Source organism: Myxocyprinus asiaticus, chromosome 27, assembly GCF_019703515.2.
Source record: "Myxocyprinus asiaticus isolate MX2 ecotype Aquarium Trade chromosome 27, UBuf_Myxa_2, whole genome shotgun sequence".
NCBI classification, from domain to species: Eukaryota; Metazoa; Chordata; class Actinopteri; order Cypriniformes; family Catostomidae; genus Myxocyprinus; species Myxocyprinus asiaticus.
Window position 1 is genome coordinate 7,788,982 of NC_059370.1, and position 24,986 is coordinate 7,813,967.

The following is a 24,986-nucleotide window of genomic DNA, read 5'->3' on the forward strand; positions in this document are numbered from 1 at the left end:
TTTCAGACTTTAGTAATCATTTTATTACACAGTTTTAATCAACACACAAAGCTCAACGAGCTTGTCAGAAAATTAAATATACAGAAGTTTGTCTGTGAGGAGACTCTCACCCAGGGACCCAATCGAGTCTGGCTGAACAATGTTAGCATCTAATTCAACAAGAGCAGAAAAAAAATTCAACCTAAGAGTTACAAGGGTGGGTTGGGGGAGAGGGGAAAAAAACAAAACAAATAAGATGCATGTTATAGAGACTGCTTTAAATAACTGTTTCGAATTCTTCCATCATGGTGAACGTTTGTGAAGTTGGTCATGGCTAAGGAAAGGGGTAGAGACAGTCTTTGCAATGGCAAATGGAAACAATATATATATTCATAGTTTTCAAGTCCATTAGAATACTCCAGAGAGGACAGGAGGTCCATTTTCCTTGAATTACCTGCTATGATTTTAAAAGAATTCCTTATAGATTTATACAAAAAGATAGCCAGCAAACCCCTCCCTTCTCTTAAAAAAAAAATAATAATAATTTCCTGATGCAACGTACAGTTGTGAGGAAATGGAAATGAAAAATTAAACTGTAAAGTACATAAACCTCTATCTTCAGACTATCACAAAACACAGGGAAAGGAAATAATAATGATAATATAGCCCTCCCTTCCCAGTTCTTAAAAACAACAAGGAATGCTTTTAGAGCCATAAACATTTTCAACAGCAAAATTGATACGGACTGATCCTAAGCAACGGGTGCGTCACCACAGCAACAGAGGTGGTGAAGCAGGAGATGTGGAGTTTGGGAGGGGCTACAGTTGTAGTCCGAGTATGTACACCATGGCTGCCAGGGGGGATAAGAGCGGGGGGGAGGTGCTCTGGTGAGGGGAGGTGTGGCTTAAAGAAAGCACTCCAATGGAAACCAACAAATCTGTTTTTTTTTTTCTCTTTTTTTTTTCTCATCTTTTGAACTTTTCAAATCTCCCCTAACCTTAAGATTGAGGTGTAATTTTCTCCCACCATGATTCTAACTCCAAAACTACATTGCATACTTTTGTGTCCATTCCCGAGCTATTCTGTTGTACCTGTGAATAAGAGAGAAAAAAAACGCAAGTGTCACATTCCAGGAAGAAATTTGCAGGACACTTCTGTCCTGTGCTGCATCATTGCTACAAACATTAACATTTTCCCCACTGCTGAAGTCCAACATTACCCATCTGATATCTGGCAACATTATTATGCAAAATACTTATACAATATATAGTGTATGTTCATATATGGTCTTCACTGCTATAAAAAGTCACTTGTACATAAATGCAGCTTATAATTTCAAAATACACCAAATATGGCCATTTTAATATTGTAAAATTTTCCCCAAATACATTGAGGTGAGAAGTTTACATACACCTTAGCCAAATACATTTAAATTCAGTTTTTCACAATTCCTGACATTTAATCGAAGAAAACATTCCCTGTCTTAGGTCAGTTAGGATCACTACTCTATTTTAAGAATGTGAAATGTCAGAATAAAAGTAGAGAGAATTATTTATTTCAGCTTTTATTTCTTTCATCCCATTCCCAGTGGGTCAGAAGTTTACATACACTTTGTTAGTATTTGGTAGCATTGCCTTTAAATTGTTTAACTTGGGTCAAACGTTTTGGGTTGCCTTCCACAAGCTTCTCAAAATAAGTTTTGGCCCATTCCTCCAGACAGAACAGGTGTAACTGAGTCAGGTTTGTAGGCCTCCTTGCTCACATACGCTTTTTCAGTTCTGCCCACAAATTTTCTATCGGATTGAGGTCAGGGCTTTGTGATGACCACTCCAACACCTTGACTTTGTTGTATTTAAGCCATTTTGCCACAACATTGGAGGTATGCTTGGGGTCATTGTCCATTTGGAAGACCCATTTGCGACCGAGCTTTAACTTCCTGGCTGATGTCTTGAGATGTTGCTTCAATATATCCACATAATTTTCCTTCCTCATGATGCCATCTATTTTGTGAAGTGCACCAGTCCCTCCTGAAGCAAAGCACCCCCACAACATGATGCTGCCACCCCCATGCTTCACAGTTGGGATGTTGTTCTTTGGCTTGCAAGCCCCACCCTTTTTCCTCCAAACATAACGATGGTCATTATGGCCAAACAGTTACATTTTTGTTTTATCACACCAGAGGGCATTTCTTCAAAAAGTAAGATCTTTGTCCCCATGTGCACTTGCAAACTGTAGTCTGGCTTTTTTATGGCAGTTTTGGAGCAGTGGCTTCTTCCTGGCTGAGCAGCCTTTGAGGTTATGTCGATATAGGACTCGTTTTACTGTTGATATAGATACTTGTCTACCTGTATCCTCCAACATCTTCACAGCATCTTTGCTGTTGTTCTGGGACTGATTTGCACTTTTCGCACCAAACTATGTTCATCTCTAGGATGCGTCTCCTTCCTGAGCGGTATGATGGCTGCATGGTCCCATGGTGTTTATACTTGCGTACTATTGTTTGTACAGATGCACGTGGAACCTTCAGGCATTTGGAAATTGCTCCCAAGGATGAACCAGATTTGTGGGGGTCAACAAGTTTTTTTCTGTGATCTTGGCTGATTTCTTTTGATTTTCCCATGATGTCAAGCAAAGAGGCACTGAGTTTGAAGGTATGCCTTAAATTACATCCACAGGTACATCTCAAATTCAACACACCTCGTATCAGAAGCCAATTGGCTAATTGTCTAAATGCTTCACATCATTTTCTGGAATTTTCCAAGCTGCTTAAAGGCACAGTTAACTTAGTGTATGTAAACTTCTGACCCACTGGTGATGTAGTCAATTAAAAGTTAAAACAATCTGCCTGTAAACAATTGTTGGAAAAATTTCTCGTGTCACGCACAAAGCAGATGTCCTAAACGACTTGCCAAAATGATAGTTTGCTAATATGAAATCTGTGGAGTGGTTAAAAAATGAGTTTTAATGACTTAAACCTAAGTGTATGTAAACTTCTGACTTCAACTGTACATTACATTAATTACATTTGTATACACTACCGGTCAAAACTTTTGAAACACTTGACTGAAATGTTTCTCATGATCTGAAGGCGTATGCTTAAATGTTTGAAATTAGTTTTGTAGACAAAAATATCATTGTGCCACCATATTAATTTATTTCATTATAAAACTAAAATGTAATTTAAAAAAAAAAAAAAAAGTTTTTGAAATCGATGACTTGGAGAGCCACGTGACGCCATGCGAAGGGCAGACGTGTGAGAGACAGCTCTGCGCACTTTGCTAATTTTTAAAATTATTTTCATGATATAATCCGGTGAAATTCGATACACCCAGTTACACATTTGCTGTTTGAGGTAAACATGGTAAAGAAGTCAAAATCTTCGGGCTCTGGAGACATTAAAAGACACTTACGGGTTCAAGATGAAAGCCCAGACAGGCCTGTGGACCGGGGACTTGATTTGGATGGCGCAGCGGTAGAAGGAATCCAGCGTCAACTGTCCAACATGTCGGTGATGTTGACGAAGGCACTTGCGGACTTGGAGGATCTCGCTGTAATACGTTGATCGATTACGGCGATGGAGAAAAAATTCTCTGAGTTAGTCACAAGAATGACAGATGTTGAAAGACAAATCGATTACTTGGAGTCATCAGAGAGGGAATTAGCCGCTAATCCGCCCGTGACCAAAGTTGATTTGGAAATTGTTCTTGAAAAGCTTGAAGATCTTGAGAATAGAAGCCGCAGGAATAACATTCGAATTGTTGGAATTCCTGAGCATGCGGAGGGCAGAGATATGGTGAAATTCCTAGACAAGCTTTTGCTGCTTTAGTCTGCTCGACATAACAGGCCACAAGCTGGAAATCGAGCGAGCTCACAGATCCGCTGAGGGAGGAAGGCCCCGATCGATTCTGGCCAAATTTTTGAGATCATCCGATCACGAAGATCTCGTGATGCCCCAGGCGATGAGCAAAGGAATGCTTTCTTGGAAGAATTACAAAATTTTCTTGTTCCCGGACTTTGCGAACTCGACAAAAGTGAAACGTGATTGGTTTAAGGAATGCAAGAAACTCTTACATCAGCGGAAGATCACTTTTGCTCTGATGTTTCCGGCAAGACTGAGAATAAACACCAAGGACGGCAGCAAAGTATTTACATGTCCCAATCAGGCAATATCTTTTATTGAAACAATGGGTGAGTAACCATTGGGTGTTTTTCTTGTGAGTGGATTGACTCACTGTACATACTCTGGCTTTCGGAGGAAGCTGGGCGTCATTTTTGTTTCTTTTTGCTTTGGATCCGCCGAGCGGCTGGAGTTTGTTTTGTGGATTAACACTTTTCCTTAAAGAAACTTTTGCATTGACGGAAGATCACTTTTACAATTCCTGGGCAGATTGAGAATAGACACTACGGATGACCGCAAAATATCTACATGCCCACACAAAGGATGTCTTTTATAAAGTTGGCGGACTGCATAATCATGGGATATACTTTTATGCGGCCTCTGAGTGAATTGACTCTTGACCATCCGAGGAACTGGGATGCGTGTTTCGTTTCCTTTTGTGCTGGTTCTGCCTAGCGGTTGGAGCATGTTTTGTTAAATAACACTACTTCGGGACAGTTCTGTGAATGAGTCTACACATTCTTTGTGTTTATTCTGCCTATTGCCTGGGGTTTGTTTTACAAAATAGTTCATGTCATGTAATTTTGCCTTACAAATTTGAGAGGCAGAATTGAGCAATCCGATGGCAAAGTTGTCGCGGGGGCTCTCGTAGGCGTACATGGACTCTTTGAGTTTAAAGGGATAGACACCGGTTGGCGCTTTTGTGCGCGGTGTCAATGCACACGTTTTTCTTTTTTCTGTTTTGTTCGGGGGGAAGTTCGGGGTTTTATTGTTGCACTAATGTTGAAATGTGGTCTTCATAATTTTGTTTTTGGCACAGTTTATTTTTTCTATTACACCAAAATGTCAAATGTTAATGAGTGTACTATCTCCACATGGAATGTTTATGGGTTGGGGCACCTCATAAAAAGGAAGGTTATTTATTTTCTTAAGCGTAAGAAATATGATAGTGTTTCTTCAAGAAACGCATCTTTCTCCTCAGGAAGCTGAAAAATTTGGGAAGATATAGGGTTGACATGTTCTCTTTAGCGCTGGCTCAAGTAAGAGCAGGGGAGTCATTATATTGGTAAATAAACATCTACAATTCAAATGTCTCAAACAGTTTAATGATAAATTAGGAGTCATTATTGTTTTAGCAGAAATTCACAGGCAAAGTCTGATTTTGGCTAATATTTATGCACCTAACACTGATAATCAGGGCTTTTTTATAGATCTTAAAGGGATGTTGCAAGCCGCTGGCACCCCTAATGATATAATTTTGGGAAGAGACTTTAATCTTTTGATGGACTCAGCCTTTGATCATAGTGAAGCAAAAGTGTGTAAGCCCCCTAGAGCAACATTGACACTTCATAGGATGTGTAAAAATCTTGGTCTTACAGATATTTGGAGACTTTTGAACCCATCTGGTAGAGACTATACATTTTTTTCCATCAGTCCATAAGATTTATTCTAGAATAGATTTTTTTTATATCCAAATCCCTCATTTCATCTGTTGTTGATTGCTCAATTGGAAACATTTTAGTCTCGGATCACGCCCTCATGAGTTTAGAGGTGTTGCTACATATAGAGAAAAATAAATCATAGTTGGCACCTTAATGTATCCCTTTTGCAAAATCCTGATTTCCAACAAATGTTAAAGACTGAAATCAGTGTTTATATGGAGACCAACTGGTCCTCGGTATCCTCTGTGGGCATGGCTTGGGAGGCACTTAAGGCGGTTCTTAGGGGTCGGATCATACAGTATGCCTCATTCATCAAAAAATCCAAAGCACGAGAACTCGTGGATTTGGAAGGAAATATTAAAAGTGCAGAAGCAGAGCTGAAGCGCCGTATGTCATCTGATGGCCTATAATCTGATAATCTATAATACTATTTTGTCGCAGAAAATGGAGTTTTGGTTATTCGGGGCAAGACAGTCATACTTTGACGGGGGACAAAGCATGGGAGCTTTTGGCTAAATATATAAAGCAGAGAGAGTCTCTTTCTATCGTTCCCTCAGTGAAATCTGCTGGTGGTGAAATTTTTACCTCAGCCATTGATATTAATAATGCGTTTAAAGAGTTCTATCTTGATCTTTATAGTTCCACGTCTTCGTCTACTGATGAAGATATTAGAAACTCCGTGGAACCATTAGATTTCCTAAGCTGAAGACTGAGCAAAAAAACTCTTGATTCTGAGATAACCTTGGAGGAGCTTGACGAGGTAGTCCCTACCTACAGGCAAGGCTCCGGGGCCAGATGGTTTTGATGCAGAATTTTTTAGATCCTATGCTACAGAACTGACTCCACTTTTGTTAGAAATTTATACTGAATCATTAAAGAATGGAAAACTTCCCCCAACCATGACACAAGCCCAGATCAGTCTGATTCTTAAAAAGGACAAAAGATCCAAGCAAGTGTAAAAGTTACTGTCCAATCTCCCTGATCCAACTAGATGTAAAAATTGTCAAAAATTTTGGCTAACCGATTAAGTACGGTTATGACATCTCTTATACATATAGATCAGGTGGGGTTTATTCGGGGCCGCAGCTCTTCTGATAACATCAGGCGTCTCATCAATATCATGTGGTCAGTAGCGAATGATCAGTCTCCAGTAGCTGCCATCTCACTTGACGCCGAAAAGACGTAATGATATGGTAGAATGGGATTATCTTTTTAAGATTTTGGAAATGTATGGGTTCGGGAGTCCATTTATTGTTTGGATTAAGTTACTTTATAGACACCCCGTAGCAGTGGTACAAACAAATGGATTAATTTCAGATTATTTTACACTGGATACGGGCACTCGGCAGGGTTGCCCTCTTTCCCCATTATTGTTCTGTCTTGCCCTGGAACCATTACCAGCCACGATAAGAACGGAGGATGATTTTCCAGGGGTGGTTGCGGGAGGTGTGGCGCATAAGCTTCTGCTTTATGCAGATGATATTTTATTATTTGTCTCTGAACCTACTAGATCTATGCCTTGCCTCCACAGAATTATTAATTCCTTTTCCAAGTTCTCAGGATACAAAGTCAAATGGTCTAAATCCGAAGCTTTGGCTCTGACAGCATACTGTCCAGTAACGGCTTTCCAGCCGGGCGCCTTCCAGTGGCCCAAACAGGGCATTAAGTATTTGGGGATTTTATTCCCAGCAAATTTGTTAGTGTTAATTTTGACCCTTTAATAAAAAGGTTTGAGCAATGTGGGCAGGTGGGCTTCATTACATTTAATCGATGACTGGGAAGGTTAATGTTATTAAAATTAATTGTATTCCAAAATTTAACTACCTGCTACAGTCTCTCCCTGTAGATGTTTCCCACTCTTATTTCAAGCAATTTGATAGCACAGCGAAGTCCTTCATTTGGAATGGTAAACATCCCAGATTGCATTTTAATAAGTTACATAGGCCGATAGACAAAGGTGGGCTAGGCCTACACAAGATTTTGTTTTATTACTATGCGTTCAGTCTCAGACATTTGGCTCATTGGTCACTTCCACCTGAGAGAACCCCTCCCTGGTTTGTTATTGAACAGGCAGTTCTTGCCCCTATTTCGCCATTACAAAGCATCTCTATCAAACTAATTGGAAAAGTTAAGTTACATCCCGTTATTTCGCATTTACACTCGGTATGGACTAAAGTGTCCAGATTGTTTAAATTGGACACTTATTTAAATGTTACCTCGAGCATATGGCAGAACACAAGATTGTGTATTGTCAAGTCCCCTTTCTGCTGGCCAGAGTGGATTGTGAGGGAGGTTGCTACACTTGGTGACCAATATGAAAGTGGAGTGTTGAGATCGTTTGAAAACTTGGTACAACATTTTGGGATCCCCAGACCTCAGTTTTATAGGTATTTACAACTGCGCCACCTGCTTTGAACTATTTTTGGGAGTAGCACACACCCCCCTAAGGAGGCAGATGCTTTGGGAGAGGTGATTACAGCTTTTGGAAAAGGTCATGAGGCATCAGTGTACTACTCCCTGTTAATTCAGAGTTTGGGGGACAGAGCCTTAACTTCTCTCAAGAGAGTATGGGAGAAAGATTTCAACTTGGCATTGGAGGAAGGAGTGTGGGCTAAGATTCTTAAAAACGTTAAACCTGCATCAAGGGATGCAAGGGTGCGTCTTATACAATTAAAAATTTTGCATAGTGTTTGCACTCTGGTTTCGTTTTGCCCCAGATTTTGTGTTCTGGGTGATGGGGCGACACACACATACACATATACATATATATATATATAATGTGTGTGTGTCCGTTTAATTTTTATTTCTATTATGTTTGACCACAGGGTTGTTTTTTGGGGGGGCAGGCTTTAAATGTTGATTTTATATATATGTTTTGCATTTCATTGTTATTGAATGATTTAATAAAAAATGTTAATTACAAAAAAAGAAATTGATGACTTGGACCAAATAATAAACGCAGCCAATAAGTGCCCAACTTAGATGGGAACAATACTGTTTAAAAAGCATCCCAGTGTGATACCTCGAAGTTGGTTCAGAAAATGTCAAGAGTACATGTCTGCAAATTCTAGGCAAAGGGTGACTACTTTGAAGATGCTAAAATATCACACAGTTTACTATTATTCTAAATTGTGAAAAATAAAATAAAAATAATAAAGAATGAGTGCGTTTCAAAACTTTTGACCGGTAGTGTATGCTCATACTTAGTACTGTGAAAAAATGTTAGGCTTTGTTCACACTGCAGGAAAAATCAGATTTTTCCTCAAATCCGATTTTTTGAGTGACTGTTCAAATTGCAAGTTATATGTGGCCAGATCACATTTTTTCTGTAGTCTGAACAGTCGCTTTAGCTATCACATCCACATTAATTGTCATGTTAAAGCAGCAAACTTGCGTATATTCAACATGCCTGAGATTTTAGCTATGGATGTTTTAACACTGATTATGCTTTTCATGAGGGCAGTATCCAAATATGAACATACTTCACAGAAAACTAATTAAAAATGGGAGAGGTAGCATATGCAATATTTGTTGTTGCCCGTTTTAGCGGGGACATCCTGTATTTTGGCCAAAATTACACCTTTTATCTTGGGGTCCTGTATTTTAGCAGAGAGCAAAACATCCCGTATTGAAGGCTTTGTGTCCCGTATTAAAGCATAAAAAGGTCAGATGGTGAGAAGATGACCTGCGTCCTGTGATGAAATGCTCAAAATGCTCAAGTGTCCCGTATTCGTGTGACATTCAATACTTTATCACGTTGTGGTTTCTTGCAACCGATATGGGTTACTGCACCTTAGTGCATCTCTTTGGGTAAGTTAAGTATTAAATTCGAAGTGCCCTGTGAAGGCATTAATTATGCCGTTCTGAACGCAGTGTTTTCTTTCGTTTCTGACGTATAACAACCGTCACGCACAGCAAATGACGAAAAAAAAACCCCACATGAAATCCGATCTGACTGTTCAGACTGAGACGCATTAAGAAAAATCTGATTTTATTTGGATTCCAAACCACCTACGAATGTGGTTTGGATGAGGCTTGAAAAAAAAAAAAAAAGATTTAATGTGTTTTTGTCCTGTTCAGACTACAAAAACCTAAACGGATTTGAGTGACAGCGTCCAAAAGAACAGGATTTTTTTCTGCCTGTGTGAACATAACCTTTGGCACATTATATTTTTCACAAAAACATTCATCTTAAAACAGATATATATCAAAATATTTATTTCCTTTTGATTTGAGGGTGAAATATGACCTGGACATTCTGGTTGCTCTTGAGTAAATGAATACCAAAACATGGCTTCAGGGTGTCTGTTTATAAATGACATCCCAAGGGAAGAGTAACGGATGTCGGATGTCTAAAAAGGATATCAAGCAATGTATGCAATACTGTAATAATGCAAATTAATGCATTAAAAGTGCCTATAGGGGAAATAGTTGGGGCAAACACCTTGTCCTTGTAAACACAGTCTGCATTATTACTTTAGTGCACTAGAGGACACTTACTTTTCCCTGTCAGTCTTGTAAATGCGGGCGATCTCAGGTACTAAGGGGTCGTCCGGATTGGGGTCGCACAGCAGGGAACAGATGGACAGAAGAACTTAAGGATGAGAGACAAAACATTAGAAAACAAAGTTAATGTGAGAGGTACTTCAAGAGTCCTATTCTTTAAAGATAATATCATCAGGTCCTCTTTGAGCAACATTTTCAAGATGCACATGACTTTTGCTAATCGCTAATCCTTTAAACAAATAAATGAATAATATTTTTGAAAAACATGTTTTAAATGATGTACAATCACATGAGATGAAGACTCTAGTCATATCACTCTTGGAGAAAGTCTATGGTGCTGAATCTACACCACTACATTTCAGCGCAACAAACAAAAACAAAATTCTGATTCGAAAGCTCTCGATTTGAGTTGGATTCATGTGGGTATACTTCAGCTAAAATTTTGCATACATACAAAAGCAATTATCTCTCAGCTAATGCTGTTAATCACACAGGGGACCTTCTTACCAGGTACAATACAAAATTATACATTTCGCAAATTTTCTTTAGTTTTCCATCATTTTGGTCACATTTTAGCTTCTTGAAAAAGTACAAGTCCATGTATTCCATCAATAAATATGTCTTGACATTGCATGTACAGACTCATGTAGAAAGAGTATTTTCACAAGTGAATTCCCAACTCTTCTCATGGATGTGCACACGGGCCTGAACACAGAATGGATGAACATCACTGCGTTCATTCCTCACAGCTGTCTGGAAACTTTGACTCTGTGTATTAGCCAGTTCAACTGACTGTACAATGATTAACAGTTATATTCAAGCTGGAGTTTTGAATGGGCCATTACAGCATAAAAAGATAGGACAGATTATATAAAATCTTTATTTTACATATTAGTTCATAAAATAAAATACTGAATGGCAAAAACATAACTTCAATCGCAGCACAATTAACTACATACACTAATTGGCTTCTTGATATGCCAGGGCAGCATATTGTTTTGTGGGTGTGTGTTTGCCTATTTTGTGTGAAAAAGAAAAACGGGGGCTAAATGTATGGTTTTTGAAAACTTTATAATTTCATAACTTAATTCTATTGTTAAGGTTGTAATGGCTATGCTGTGGTATTATGGTTGGAATGTGCTTGAATTTCATATGCACTATTTGGGTGTTTTTTTTTTTAATACATTCGGGATAGTTTTCCACAATCATTGGCCTGGAAAACAAACTAATCTGACAACACTGCTTCCACATGAGTTTGTGATCAGACTGGATCAAATCGACTTGATAGAGTCAGCTAGTGTATGATCCTCAGTCGTTTGGTGTGTGATGCCCAGTTTTTGTATGTAGTGATTTTCAAAGTCGGTTAGTGTGTAATGCTTAATATTTTAAAATCCATTCAGATTTTAAAGGTTGTGTCGTGTAATCCAGTCTTTAGGGCTTTCTTGATTTATGGTCATATTTCACTTAAAATATTTAAATCAAATAATAAAATAGGGATATATGATTTCCTTTTAAGGTTTTAAAAATTATGAATGACATGAAAAAGATAAATACTTAAATTATGTCTCTTTTTTTGGTCAACTTTAGTTTAGATACATTTTATATTTACACTTGTTTTTTGGAACGCCTGTAATTTAAATTATATATATATTTTAACAAAAAAAATCAAGTACATTTTATAAATATATTTTTACTATATTATATTATGCAATAGTAAAATATTTGTCCTAATTTCTTCACTTTCAAATGCTCTTTGATTAAACCCACAAGCCCTTATTTCTCATGAAGCAAAACTTTTGAGATTTAATTTCATCATTTCATAACATCATTTCGTCTCCTCCTCTGTGTCACTGCGTGTCATTAACACCGCATGTACACTGCCTGGCCAAAAAAAAAAAAAAAAGCTGCATACACTAATATTTGGCTTAGCGGTTAAGGCTCTGGGTTACTGATCAGAAAGTTGGGGGTTCAAGCCCCAGCACTGCCAAGATGCCACTGTTGGGCCCTTGAGCAAGGCCCTTGACCCTATCTGCTCCAGGGGCACCGTATCATGGCTGACCCTGCACTCTGACCCCAGCTTAGCTGGGATATGTGAAAAAAAAAAGAATTTCACTGTATATGTGCAAATATAATGTGTGATAAATACATAATATTATTAAAAAAATTATACAGGTGCATCTCAATAAATTAGAATGTCGTGGAAAAGTTCATTTATTTCAGTAATTCAACTCAAATTGTGAAACTCGTGTATTAAATAAATTCAATGCACACAGACTGAAGTAGTTTAAGTCTTTGGTTCTTTTAATTGTGATGATTTTGGCTCACATTTAACAAAAACCCACCAATTCACTATCTCAAAAAATTAGAATGTTTTGACATGCCAATCAGCTAATCAACCCAAAACACCTGCAAAGGTTTCCTGAGCCTTCAAAATGGTCTCTCAGTTTGGTTCACTAGGCTACACAATCATGGGGAAGACTGCTGATCTGACAGTTGTCCAGAAGACAATCATTGACACACTTCACAAGGAGGGTAAGCCACAAACATTCATTGCCAAAGAAGCTGGCTGTTCACAGAGTGCTGTATCCAAGCATGTTAACAGAAAGTTGAGTGGAAGGAAAAAGTGTGGAAGAAAAAGATGCACAACCAACCGAGAGAACCGCAGCCTTATGAGGATTGTCAAGCAAAATCGATTCAAGAATTTGGGTGAACTTCACAAGGAATGGACTGAGGCTGGGGTCAAGGCATCAAGACACAGACATGTCAAGGAATTTGGCTACAGTTGTCTTATTCCTCTTGTTAAGCCACTCCTGAACCACAGACAACGTCAGAGGCGTCTTACCTGGGCTAAGGAGAAGAAGAACTGTACTGTTGCCCAGTGGTCCAAAGTCCTCTTTTCAGATGAGAGCAAGTTTTGTATTTCATTTGGAAACCAAGGTCCTAGAGTCTGGAGGAAGGGTGGAGAAGCTCATAGCCCAAGTTGCTTGAAGTCCAGTGTTAAGTTTCCACAGTCTGTGATGATTTGGGGTGCAATGTCATCTGCTGGTGTTGGTCCATTGTGTTTTTTGAAAACCAAAGTCACTGCACCCGTTTACCAAAAAATGTGGTCCATGCTTCCTTCTGCTGACCAGCTTTTTAAAGATGCTGATTTCATTTTCCAGCAGGATTTGGCACCTGCCCACACTGCCAAAAGCACCAAAAGTTGGTTAAATGACCATGGTGTTGGTGTGCTTGACTGGCCAGCAAACTCACCAGACCTGAACCCCATAGAAAATCTATGGGGTATTGTCAAGAGGAAAATGAGAAACGAGAGACCAAAAAATGCAGATGAGCTGAAGGCCACTGTCAAAGAAACCTGGGCTTCCATACCACCTCAGCAGTGCCACAAACTGATCACCTCCATACCACGCCGAATTGAGGCAGTAATTAAAGCAAAAGGAGCCCCTACCAAGTATTGAGTACATATACAGTAAATGAACATTCTTTCCAGAAGGCCAACAATTCACTAAAAATGTTTTTTCTTTATTGGTCTTATGATGTATTCTAATTTTTTGAGATAGTGAATTGGTGGGTTTTTATTAAATGTGAGCCAAAATCATCACAATTAAAAGAACCAAAGACTTAAACTACTTCAGTCTGTGTGCATTGAATTTATTTAATACACGAGTTTCACAATTTGAGTTGAATTACTGAAATAAATGAATTTTTCCAAGACATTCTAATTTGAGATGCACCTGTATTTCGTTGCACCACCTTTAGCTTTGATTATGGTGCGCATTCGTTGTGGCATTGTTTCGACAACCTTATGCAATGTCACAACATTTATTTCCATCCAGAGTTGTTCATTTTTGGCCCAGATCTTGTATTGATGACGAGAGTGTCAAACCACTCTGTAAAGTCTTCTCCAGCACATCCCAAAGACTTTCAATGACGTTAAGGTCAGGACTCTGTGGTGGCCAATTCATGTGTGAAATTTCAGCAATCTCCTTAGACATTTTCTTTGCTTGATTCAGCCCAATAATTTGCACCTTCTGAAACGCAGTATCATCTTTTCCACGACCACAGTTTACGTCTTCCGACATGGTTGTTTAAGAAATGAGAAGCTACACACTGCATCAGTTAGGATTAAAAGAATAGTTGCCAGCTGAAGCATTTTAATCACTGCAATAATGATCCAATCATAGACTCTTAAGTATCTGCTTATTTAAATCCAAACGGCGACTTATTTTTTGGCCAGGCAGTGTATGAACCCACAATGACCGGGAACATTCACCATTACACGATTGTTTAAAGTGAAGCCCGAGTGCTTTGCATTCACCATCATTGTTTACATTTCATATGCTCTTCCAGACAGGAGCTGCTCTGGTTGACGTCCGCCGTGCGGCTCAGTGATGCTCGGTGTTCAATTGAATGACACAAACGCGCCGTTGACGACATTTAGCCTTTATATATTTGCATAAAATTCCCTTATATGGGCATTAAGATTGTGATTGGAATTTAAAGTGCACAATAAATTGCTGTCATCTCAAATAACCAGGGTTAGATCAAATAAGCGCAACGATCAGGCGATTATCTAATAATCACGACAGGCCTAAGAAAGAGTATTAAGAGACATTATTCAATAACAATTGGATTGCATGGATCTCACACATTGCACAGAACGATTCAAACCAAACTTTCACTCAATACAAAGTGAAAGGATCTCACTGCTGAACTTTGCCATTTTACTAGTCAATCATGGCGATTAAAATCTGTAAAATAACCAGCCATTGGCTAATGACAGACATTTTTAATTGCAGAGCATAAAATTTGGTCGCATATGTAAGCGAATTACTATTTTCGTGGAGTGAAAGATTGATCTTAAGATTTAGGAAACGAGATCCTTCAAATGATGCTTGCGATACATCGAAAAATTTATATTTTCCACCCACCCTATTAAACACCCATGTGTACATTTCAAGAAGCTCAAATGAACATTAGCTCAATGTAGTTTGACAATTACTCCCAAGAACATGGAAACTTCCCAACTTGTCACATAACCTTCAAACACCCTGTGCCAGCAAGTTCACTGGATTTGCCTCAACCTGCATGCATTTGCATTGAAAAGCTGCAGTGAATTTAGAATGAATCTAGAATCTTCCATTTTCAAAGAAAATAACATCCCCCAACACTTTTCTCTGGCCTTTTTTTCACTCATGTCAGGGATGCAGGTTTTGAGGTTTATAATGCCTTACTCTATTTGGTACACTGAAGAACCAGACATGAAGTCTCACTGACCATTTCATATAACATGTACGTATTTTATGCCTCCCAAACTAAATCATTTGGCTTTTTGTGATGTCTTCAACATTGCTATTGTGAATTCTTAAACAATATCCAACAATAGAGTGTGCTTAAAAAGTGGGGTATAAACTTAAGGCGCTCTATGGTTAACTTGAGGTTCCTATTAGTCCAAAAAAGCTAGATATCTTAATAATTACGACTTTTGGATTGTTATTGTGAATTCTGCTGATTTAAAGGTAATGTCATCTAGATGAAGTTTTGATTCACTGAAGTTATGTCAAAACTGAGAATGATTTGTTAGACTTGGAAGCACCAAACAAATCACTAATGCTCTGCATCGTACCCCTTTTTCTTTTTTTTAACAGCAAGTGTGTGAAAATGTTACATTATAATTGTAGAATTTCCAGCTTTTGCAAATTAAGAGCATTTAATTTTTTTTGTTGTAACATGAGCATTACATGAAAACATATGACAAGGTCTCCCCAAATTTGTATACTAATTTATATTATGAATATTCTTATATTCTCTTGTGTTGGGGCCTGTTAAAATGTTGGCACGACAAGTAAAAATTTGAATTACTGTCCCAACCGGGCCAGTGGGAGACAAAAAACACTTAAACAAGCCCAGACGGAATCTGCAGACTTTACCCCCCCAAATTTTCTGTGCCAATTTTGATGAAAACATCTGCTGAATTCTGCGGAAGGATTATAAACAGTAGAATGTATTAAATGGAGCTGAGAGTACTCCACACGTATTGGGAGCTGAAATCATCATGAAATTAGACAAAATATTTAATAATCAAACATGTAAGTGGTGGGAAATGCATTGAACTTTCAGTAACTTTTAAGAGTTTTAAACACACACACTCTGTCTAAGCCTGCCAATAACACATGTCATGGAATAAAAAACAAAAACAAAACAAACACTTAGTATTCCTGAGATAAACCAGTAAACATACTGTCAGGATGCAGAATGTTTGAAATTTGATAGTTTTTTTTCAATCTTGATCATGAGGAAACCTGGCTGTGTTGTACCTTTGGAGATGGTAAGTGCCGGTGACCACTGTGACCTCAGAATATCCAGACAGATGCTGCCATTGCTGTTGATATTTGGGTGATAGATTCTTGTGGTAAATGCAACCTGAGATAGTAATAAGATTAAAAGTAGTACACAAGAGTTAAACAGGAAAACTGAAGGTATTCTGTATTACTCAATATCGTAATCCAAACAAGCACAGACATTCTGCCAATCCCTGGAAAATTATTTTACAAGATATTCTGCATTCTGTAAAAATGCAACTACATATGATATACACCCTTGATACAAATAGATTCATTTGAATATAGGCTGAAAGGGAAAAACAATTCCTCATGTGTGCATCTAAACTGACAAATATATAACCAGCACCTGAGCACAACCAAAACACCCGAGAACACTGTCAAACATGTACAAGTATTACTGACCTTTGGCGGTTTGAAAGGGTAATCTGTGGGAAAGTGTATGGTCAAGAAGAACACTCCACCCTGGTAAGGACTGTCATTCTGTACGGTAAACACACAGTTCACAATCAAGTTGTACTAATTAATAGAGGCAGAAATAACTCATTAGCACAAGAGTTTTATTTAAATGTTCATCAATATTTCAAAAAGTCAACAACATGTTTTAAAGTTCTTTCTGTAATGTTTTAGTCTACTATACAATACTTTTCTATGGTTTCTTAGTTGTTCGTGATTATCAGGTAAGGATTTCTAGAAATTATTTAACAGAGACTGCACACACAAAGACAATTTTAGCCAATTAAATATATCCACTTTGGAAATTGCCATTATTTTCCATTACTTTAGTATTTAATGAATATCCATAACTTTTCCAGGGCTGGGACACTAAATTTTAAAGGAATGTTTTGGGTTCAATACAAGTTAAGCTCAATTGACAATTAGTAGTATAATGTTGATTACCATAAAAATTATTTTTGACATTCCTCGTTAATAAAAAAAGAAGCTAAAATCGCAGTTTAAGCAAGGTGATTACAATGGAAGTGATTGAGGCCAGTCCATAAATGTTACAATACACACCGTTTCAAAAGTATAGCCACAAGACTTAACATTATCATACATGTTAACATGATTTTAGTGTGATAAATCTTGCTTCCTAACCTTTCTGTTTAAATTTATATCCAATATTACAACTCAGCTGCCATGACCATGGGAAGTGAATCCTAACTATAGAAATAAGTCAGAACAGCTAAAGATTGAAGCAGAATCTAATCTGGTAAACAGTGAAATTCAGAGCATGCATCACCTATTGTAGGCAAACCAAAACACGAATACTTACTGGTCCCATTATTGTGGCCTGCCAGTGGAACACTGAAAAACAAAGATAAGCAGAAACATCATGGAGAGAGCGCCAATATCGGGCACATCATTTTGCCTTAAAAACTACAAAAGGAGTCCACTGAGTAATACAGTATAAAATCTGATGAAGCAAATTTGTGTACAATTTATGGCTGGGCGATAAAACGATATCGATATTTATTGGAAATAATTTTTTTGATATCGATGATAAACAAGTAATTGATATTTAGCCTATATTCTACATCTAGACGATTGAAACAGGTATGTCTCGCTAAAAACACAAGCAGTTCAGGTCATAGAATGAAAAACTGTCTTTAAGTAGCATGCAAAGGCGGTAACATCCCGTTCACGAGAATCCAATCGCTTTTTTTATACAGGACTGCGAAAGATAAACATGTTTTATCTTTTTACAGCTGCTGCGTGTCACTGACCAATCACAGGTGACTATAATCAACTGGTTAGTTCCGTTCAGAACAGTCTGCAATCACTCCCTATTCTGTAGCATTCACTATAAAGAGAATGAATCAATGAGTGAGTGTTTTCCTTCACAGCCAATGTCTGCCCACAGTCACATTTAAGCCAAGTTCTGTTAGAGGTTAAACTGTTATGGAGATACAAAAGCAATATAAACAATATATTAACATATATCATAATCGGGATGGAAGGCAACAACAACTTACGTTGGTCAAAAAGATGCAAACAGTTTTGAATAATGACACAAAGCCGAACTCGGCAGCATCCATCCATCCATCCATCTTATCTTATGTAGGTTTGCGGGGTGAACTCGGCTGCATAAACTTTATTTCAAAGTGCGTTTTCTTTCCCTTTAAATCTCACGTGCTCCGATCCGTGTCTGTTGCAAGAAGGTTCGTGTAATATGAGATGGACACATTGGGTATTAATATATAAATATAACAGATTCTTAAATTTCGTAATCGATTTATCTGAATTTCTTTGATAGATCGATGCACCGTGATGCATTTTTTCACCCCTACTACCTGAATCACAGACATGAAATCCGCCTGTTAGGAAGTATTAGCAGGCAGCCCTGCTGTCATGGAAACCAATCAGGCTTGGTAGCTGCTAGCCATTAGCTAGCTTTCCAGCTAATTTAATATTGTTGTATAGTGAACAAGACAGCACTGACAATGCAATACAATAGCTGTCGACGGAACACAACAACAACTCCGACATCAACACCATTGCTGTTTATTTATGCACTATTTCACGATCCATAGCGCTGTCACAGGCAAGAAAGTTTTCTTCTGGTAATGTTTATTGCCGGTTGGCAATCCAGTTTATGGTGCATTACCGCCACCTACTGAGCTGGACAGTGAAATGTCACAAAGATGTCTTTCAGTGGAGTCAAACATCAACTGAAGCTAATGAAATTGGCTAGATCTAATCAAACAGAGGTCACACACCTTATGTAGGATTAAATCCTAAACTGTGTACTTTAAAGATAGCTTGCCCTATGGAATTTACTTGTAAACAAACAAGTTATGTTTAATTCATTCTTGAGGTCTAACAAACATGTGGAATGCAGTTCTGCCCCCAGTAACGTCATGAACGGGATCGATATCGAACCATATGAAAAAAATATTATGATCATTTTTTTTGGCCATATCGCCCAGCCCTAGTACAATTATGTTTTCGTGTCTTAGTCAAGTCTCTGAGGCACCAAGTGGGTCAGATGGTGTTTCACGCATGATTCACGATTTAATAAATTGGTTTGTGATAGAGGCTACAGTGATGTTCTTTTTCAAAGTGCCATATACAGTGACCACAATGAAGAGCTGATTACACTAACCAATGTGAAATTACTTGAAATGTAACACTTCAATATAAGAATAATTGATCTTTTTGAGACGTGTAACTGTTTACAGGTCTGCGCATGAGACGTCGTGCACAGGTTTGTTGCGGTACACCACAATGCTTCAGCCTGTACCCTCTGGGTGATCTTCATGAAACCAGAAAAGAAAATGTCCTGGTCCTATAGTCCTCCAAAAAAATAAATAAATTATTTTGCATATAGAAATTGAGTCCTATTTTTTGGGGGCCATTGAGAATGTTTACATTGTGACTATTTTTATGACAGTTCCACACATTTTACCCACCAATTCTCATTACTGCAGTGTGAAAAATAAAAAAAGAAAATTACACGAATTGTCACATAGTAGTACTACTACCTTTCATTTTCACTGATTTTAATAATAAAAATAAAATAAAAAAAACTGTACAACAGCATCTTTTGTCCTAATACTGTTGTCTGTGTGATGGAAATAAGTCGAGAGGTAAAGTTTTTTCCAAGGCAAACTTTTATGTTGGCTTGACAAAGCTTTGTCTGAGTTTAAATTAGTTTTTAAAAGTTCTAAGTTTGATGGTTATACAGACAGTCAGACAGATTGTCACATAGGCCACGTCCACACTAATAAATTTTCGTTCAAAAACGCATTAATTTTGCTAAGTTTTGGCCTTCTGTCAACACTGAGATGCTGTTTTTGTCCAGCGAAAACAGAGCTTTTCGAAAATGCTCTCTCAAGCGGATACATTTCAAAACACAGTATTCGCGTTTTAGTGTGGACAGGGAAAACTTAAATTTTCCAAAATGCTGTGCTATTTGTTGTCATGTGACAATCATGTGACCCATTCAATGCATAACAATCAAGATGGCACCTGTGTTATAATTGTGCCTGCTATCCACTTTGATAGTGTTGTTAAAGTTAAATGTTACTTTGTACAACCTTTACATAGCATTCCTTTAAAGGTGATGGAAAATTTACTCCGAACTGTTGTCTGGCAGCAGAACACGAGGACAACTACATTTCAGACTGTATATGGAAATGGCACAGAGCCACGCTTCTTACATTTTCTCCCCGCATGTGCAGTAAGGGGATTTAAGCATTTTCAGACATTTCAGTGCGGACGAGCAACTTTTGGAAAACGTTCGAAAACAGCAGTGTGGACTGACAGCGTTTCTAAAATGCTGTTTTCAAATGTATCCCAAAAGACTGAGAGAAAGAGGGCAACAAAGCAGATCAAAGGCCTTTTGAGGGTTAGTTTATATTTACATTTTTCACAGTTGGAGTTTGCATTAGAGAGCATTTTGTTGGGCCATTTGAACATTCTGCCAACGCAAGTCTATTGTATTTTTCTGATTTCACTTGCACTGTATGAACCTACAGAAATGTTCTTCTAAAAATCTTAATTTGTGTTCAGCAGAAGAAAGACAGTCATACACATCTGGGATGGCATGAGGGTGAGTAAATGAGAGAATTTTCATTTTTGGGTGAACCATCCCTTTAATGGTCCAAGATTTAGGCTTCTTATCCTTTATGCAAAATATAATTTCCTATTTTTCTAACTGTACTGATTTGAGGTTAAAAATGACCAGGACATTTCCTTGACAGGTTTTGTGAGAATCATCCAACTGTGTTTTCAGTATTGAAGTTAATAAAAAAATATTAAAATAAAGGGGCTTGGTGCCATCAGATGAAACGGAAAGTTGATGCAGAGCAAGTTATTATATTTTGATTGAAAGATTACAAGGACTATGTTTTTCCTTTGGAACAACGTGCACTTGTTGAATCATTCACAATAGGACCAGGAACATGCATTAAAAAAGTAAATAGGGCACATTTTAAATTGCTGTTCCACAAACTAGACTGAATGCCCAGTGACGGTCTTTGGAATACTTGTAAAATGAATGAGAAAAATAAATACAGACCGGTCTATCCACATTATTTTGCAATGCAGAAGCAAGCAGTGGCTGCATTTCCGGTGGCATTGACCGCAGTGTAAATAACTAGGTTATAATACTAGAGTTAGTGATCTGGGATTATAAACTATCACACAGCCACAGGATGTACAGCCGAATTGTGCCAATGTCGGATAATTTTCTAACGTTAGCATTTATAGTAAAAGAGTAAGTAGATCATTCACTTGTTGCTGTGTGTTGTTGTATTGAAGAGACGGTAATAAAATCTAGTTCTTTCTTTACCGACATCGTGACGATGCAGTGTTTCTTGTCTCCATGTTCATATGTACCTGATAACCTCAGATGATGCCTTTATTTCCAAAGGCGATGTTTCATAAGCCATGCTGAATGCGAGACCTGCGTGTCTGTTTACTATACACCGCTAAGAAAGAGAGAATGCTCTCTGACAAGAACGGAGAGTAAAACACGCTTATTTTGCCAAGATGAAACAAGATGCTGTTTTGGTGCAAAGAAAGTTGAAGCAGCATTTTCCCAGCATCTTTCTTCTCTCTGCTGGTTGTGTAAAGTTTGTGGAGGCGTGTCAGATGGTGCGGATGACTGACCGTGTCAGCACCTGATTTCATTCATTCTACCCGTGCAACAGTGTGTGATTAAACGATGGCAAAATGCGATAAACAGTAAAACTATATGCGCTCAAAACCAATGAGTTTATGAAAATTGTAATTAATGATATGTCAACATTTACTGCCAGCCTGTAATATAAAGCAGCATAATGTGGTATTTTGCATAGCTAAAATAGCTGGAAGTGGCTTAAACCGGAAGTGGTCCACATTCAATGTTGCTAACGGTGGTGCCCTAGTTTTGCTGATAAATAAGTTGGATAGAATACACTTATGTGTAAAGTGAGTTACTTACTGTCATCCCCTACTGGACCCGCTGAACACTGAGCAGGTGGGTCACGGCCCAAATCATGCAGCTCCTGCAACACACAAAAACAAAGTCAAATGAGAAGAGCCAGCAGGTAAACCTTTGCATCACCAGTCAAAGCCTCCTCCCTGAAACACCTCCACCTGCAGCATACACTTATCTGAGTGAAGCATCAAAATGAAACTGAGAAACTGACACTGAAACTTAACAAATATCCACGCATCTGACCAATTGAAATTAAAGGAGCAATAATGTAACATTGACATTAAGCGTTTGAAATGGGTACTGCAGTCCAAATTCAAAATATTGGAGAGAGTTGTCTCCCCCACTCCCTCCTCCCCAGACTCGAAGCTCACTGGGGTTGCCAGGTTGAGGACACGCAACAGGAAAACTGACAATGGCACGCAACGAGCCTTACACTGTATGTTGATCAGCTAATGTATATGTTTGCAATGTTTTTATTGTTTGCAAATTATAAACCAGCTCATGTGTATTTTTTTATAACTCTCAATGTTAGCTAGATGTATTGCTGGCAGAGGTGGAAAGAGTACTGAAAAATCATACTCAAGTAAAAGTACTGTTATTTCTTAAAAAAATGTAGTTTGAGTAGAGTAAAAGTACCTGTCCTAAAAACTACAAGTAAAAGAGTAGCTCATTTAAAACTACTCATGAGTAGTGAGTATTGAGTACTGAGTTGCGAAATCAATGCCCCTTTATAATAAAAACTCTATGCTGCAATTTAAAAATGAGGCACACGTACCGTAATTTACATTCTCTATGGCTGTTTGCCAGAAAGAATAGAAAACATAGGTATTTTATAGGTGTTTGTGATTGACAACTTTTAAAATACATCACTTATCTATGATACTGTAAACACTACATGAATCTGATTTAAAAAAATAAAAGGGTGACATGATTACAGAAGATGAAAGTTATTTTCAATCTCATAATGTATGAAACAATAACATTAAAATCAGTTTATGTGTAGGGTCTAAATTTCCCTTAATGCCAACTGAGAGAGTTATTGTTGTGCATAAAACATGTTCAAAACAATGCAAGGAATGCAAAAAAAAAAAAAAAAAAAAAAAGCAGGGTCACTTGGCGCGTCATGTCCCGCACAATAGAGGTGGTAGAGCAATTGTTTGGTACAGGGACCACAACGGGCTTTAAAGGAATAATTCACATAAAAATGAAAATTCTCATCATTTACTTCTCATATTCTCATTATTAACAATATTTAAAAAAAAAAAAAATTATTAACAATGCCACTGTTTGATTCTATTACATTAATACTTTTAAAGCTACTCAAGTTATTCAGCCAAAAGTAGTGAGTGGTTTTCTCATTTCCTTGTTATTGTTGTTTGATTAATAGCCTTTATATGACAAAGCCTACAAGACAGTGCTCAATTCGGATACATGTACACTTCAAGTCTGACATTTTGATACAAATACTCTTTGTCCCACTGTTTACATTCACTTTAGACCAAACCAACTGCGTTTATATTAATGCCTCACCAAGACGGGCATTGGCAGAATTATAAAGTGTATTTGATCGTTTAGGCGCACCAATCAAACAGCACGCAGCTACAGATGTCAGGAAATAAAAAGTCAATCTTTTATATTTTATCTAGATCAACCAATCAGTGGTTGTCTTGCTATTGCGATCGATGTAATGAACACCCCTGGTCTAGATGAAGGTTAAGTATAGAAAATTACTCAAAAGTTTATCATCGATATCGAGGACATCTCTCTTTTGTTTTTTTCAGATAAACATCAAGACTGTTTTATCGCCCAGCCCTATTGATAACACTGCCTTAATCTCTCACATCAACCCAATAATCTCAGTGATAGATTGCTAAATTACAAGCTACATTACAGACACAGAATCTAATAAGCAGAAATATGAAATTTACTTTGATTTGTTTCTTCAAATTAGAGGCAGGATTAATGCAGATATCTGGCATGAGCAAGCTAAACTCACATGACACGATCAAGCAACTGGCCTTTTTCATGCGAAAAGACCTTTCAGGTGCGGCCGTGGATGTTCAGGTGTTGAAAGTGTTTGAGGCATCCTCCACATCCGTAACAGTTGCCGCCAAATCTACTATTTGATTTGACAGGAGTCACAAGACTCTCCCTAGCCAATCATGTTGATGGATAAAAATACATTCAGGACAGGGAAGTAGTGAACACAGACGGTGGGAAAATAGCGCATTAAAAGTACAGTTACAGCACTTAAAATGTACTCAAGTAAAAGTATAAAAAATGTTAACTACTTAAAGTACAATTCCTGTGAAAAACTACTTAATTACAGTAACGTGAGTATTTGTAATTCATTACTTTACACCCCTGATTGCTGGCTTCCATGGCTGCAGCACACTGTGTTTGCCCGCTAACTTGTTTCAAATTTGGCAACCCGGGGTGTCTAAATACTATTGGGAAATGGGCAGTGGGCGGGATCACACAGGCCAAAACATAAACAGAAATTCCGGCCCGGAACAGACATTTCAGAGTAGAATTTACTGGCTGTAGCATTGTTTTCGGAGAAGCCAGTATTTCAGTTTAGCATGTTTCCTAAATCTCTGATAATTTATAATTTTATGCTTTAGTACAGTAAATATATTACATATTGTACCTTTAAAATACACCAAGCAAACATA

At 37.8% G+C, this 24,986-nt stretch overlaps 1 protein-coding gene across 1 annotated transcript in view; it reads right to left on the reverse strand.

Annotated features, from left to right (window-relative positions):
- The window catches only part of LOC127418046 (ubiquitin-conjugating enzyme E2 D2-like), a 26,276-nt gene continuing 1,290 nt past the window's right edge, over positions 1 to 24,986 (reverse strand). The window contains exons 2-7 of the mRNA XM_051658378.1: positions 22,315 to 22,378; positions 17,662 to 17,693; positions 16,791 to 16,868; positions 16,362 to 16,467; positions 10,039 to 10,132; positions 1 to 1,070 (exon numbers count right to left, since the gene is read on the reverse strand). Coding sequence (XP_051514338.1) covers positions 1,025 to 1,070; positions 10,039 to 10,132; positions 16,362 to 16,467; positions 16,791 to 16,868; positions 17,662 to 17,693; positions 22,315 to 22,378 — 420 coding nt within the window. The 3' untranslated portion in view covers positions 1 to 1,024. The remainder of the gene's footprint in view (positions 1,071 to 10,038; positions 10,133 to 16,361; positions 16,468 to 16,790; positions 16,869 to 17,661; positions 17,694 to 22,314; positions 22,379 to 24,986) is intronic.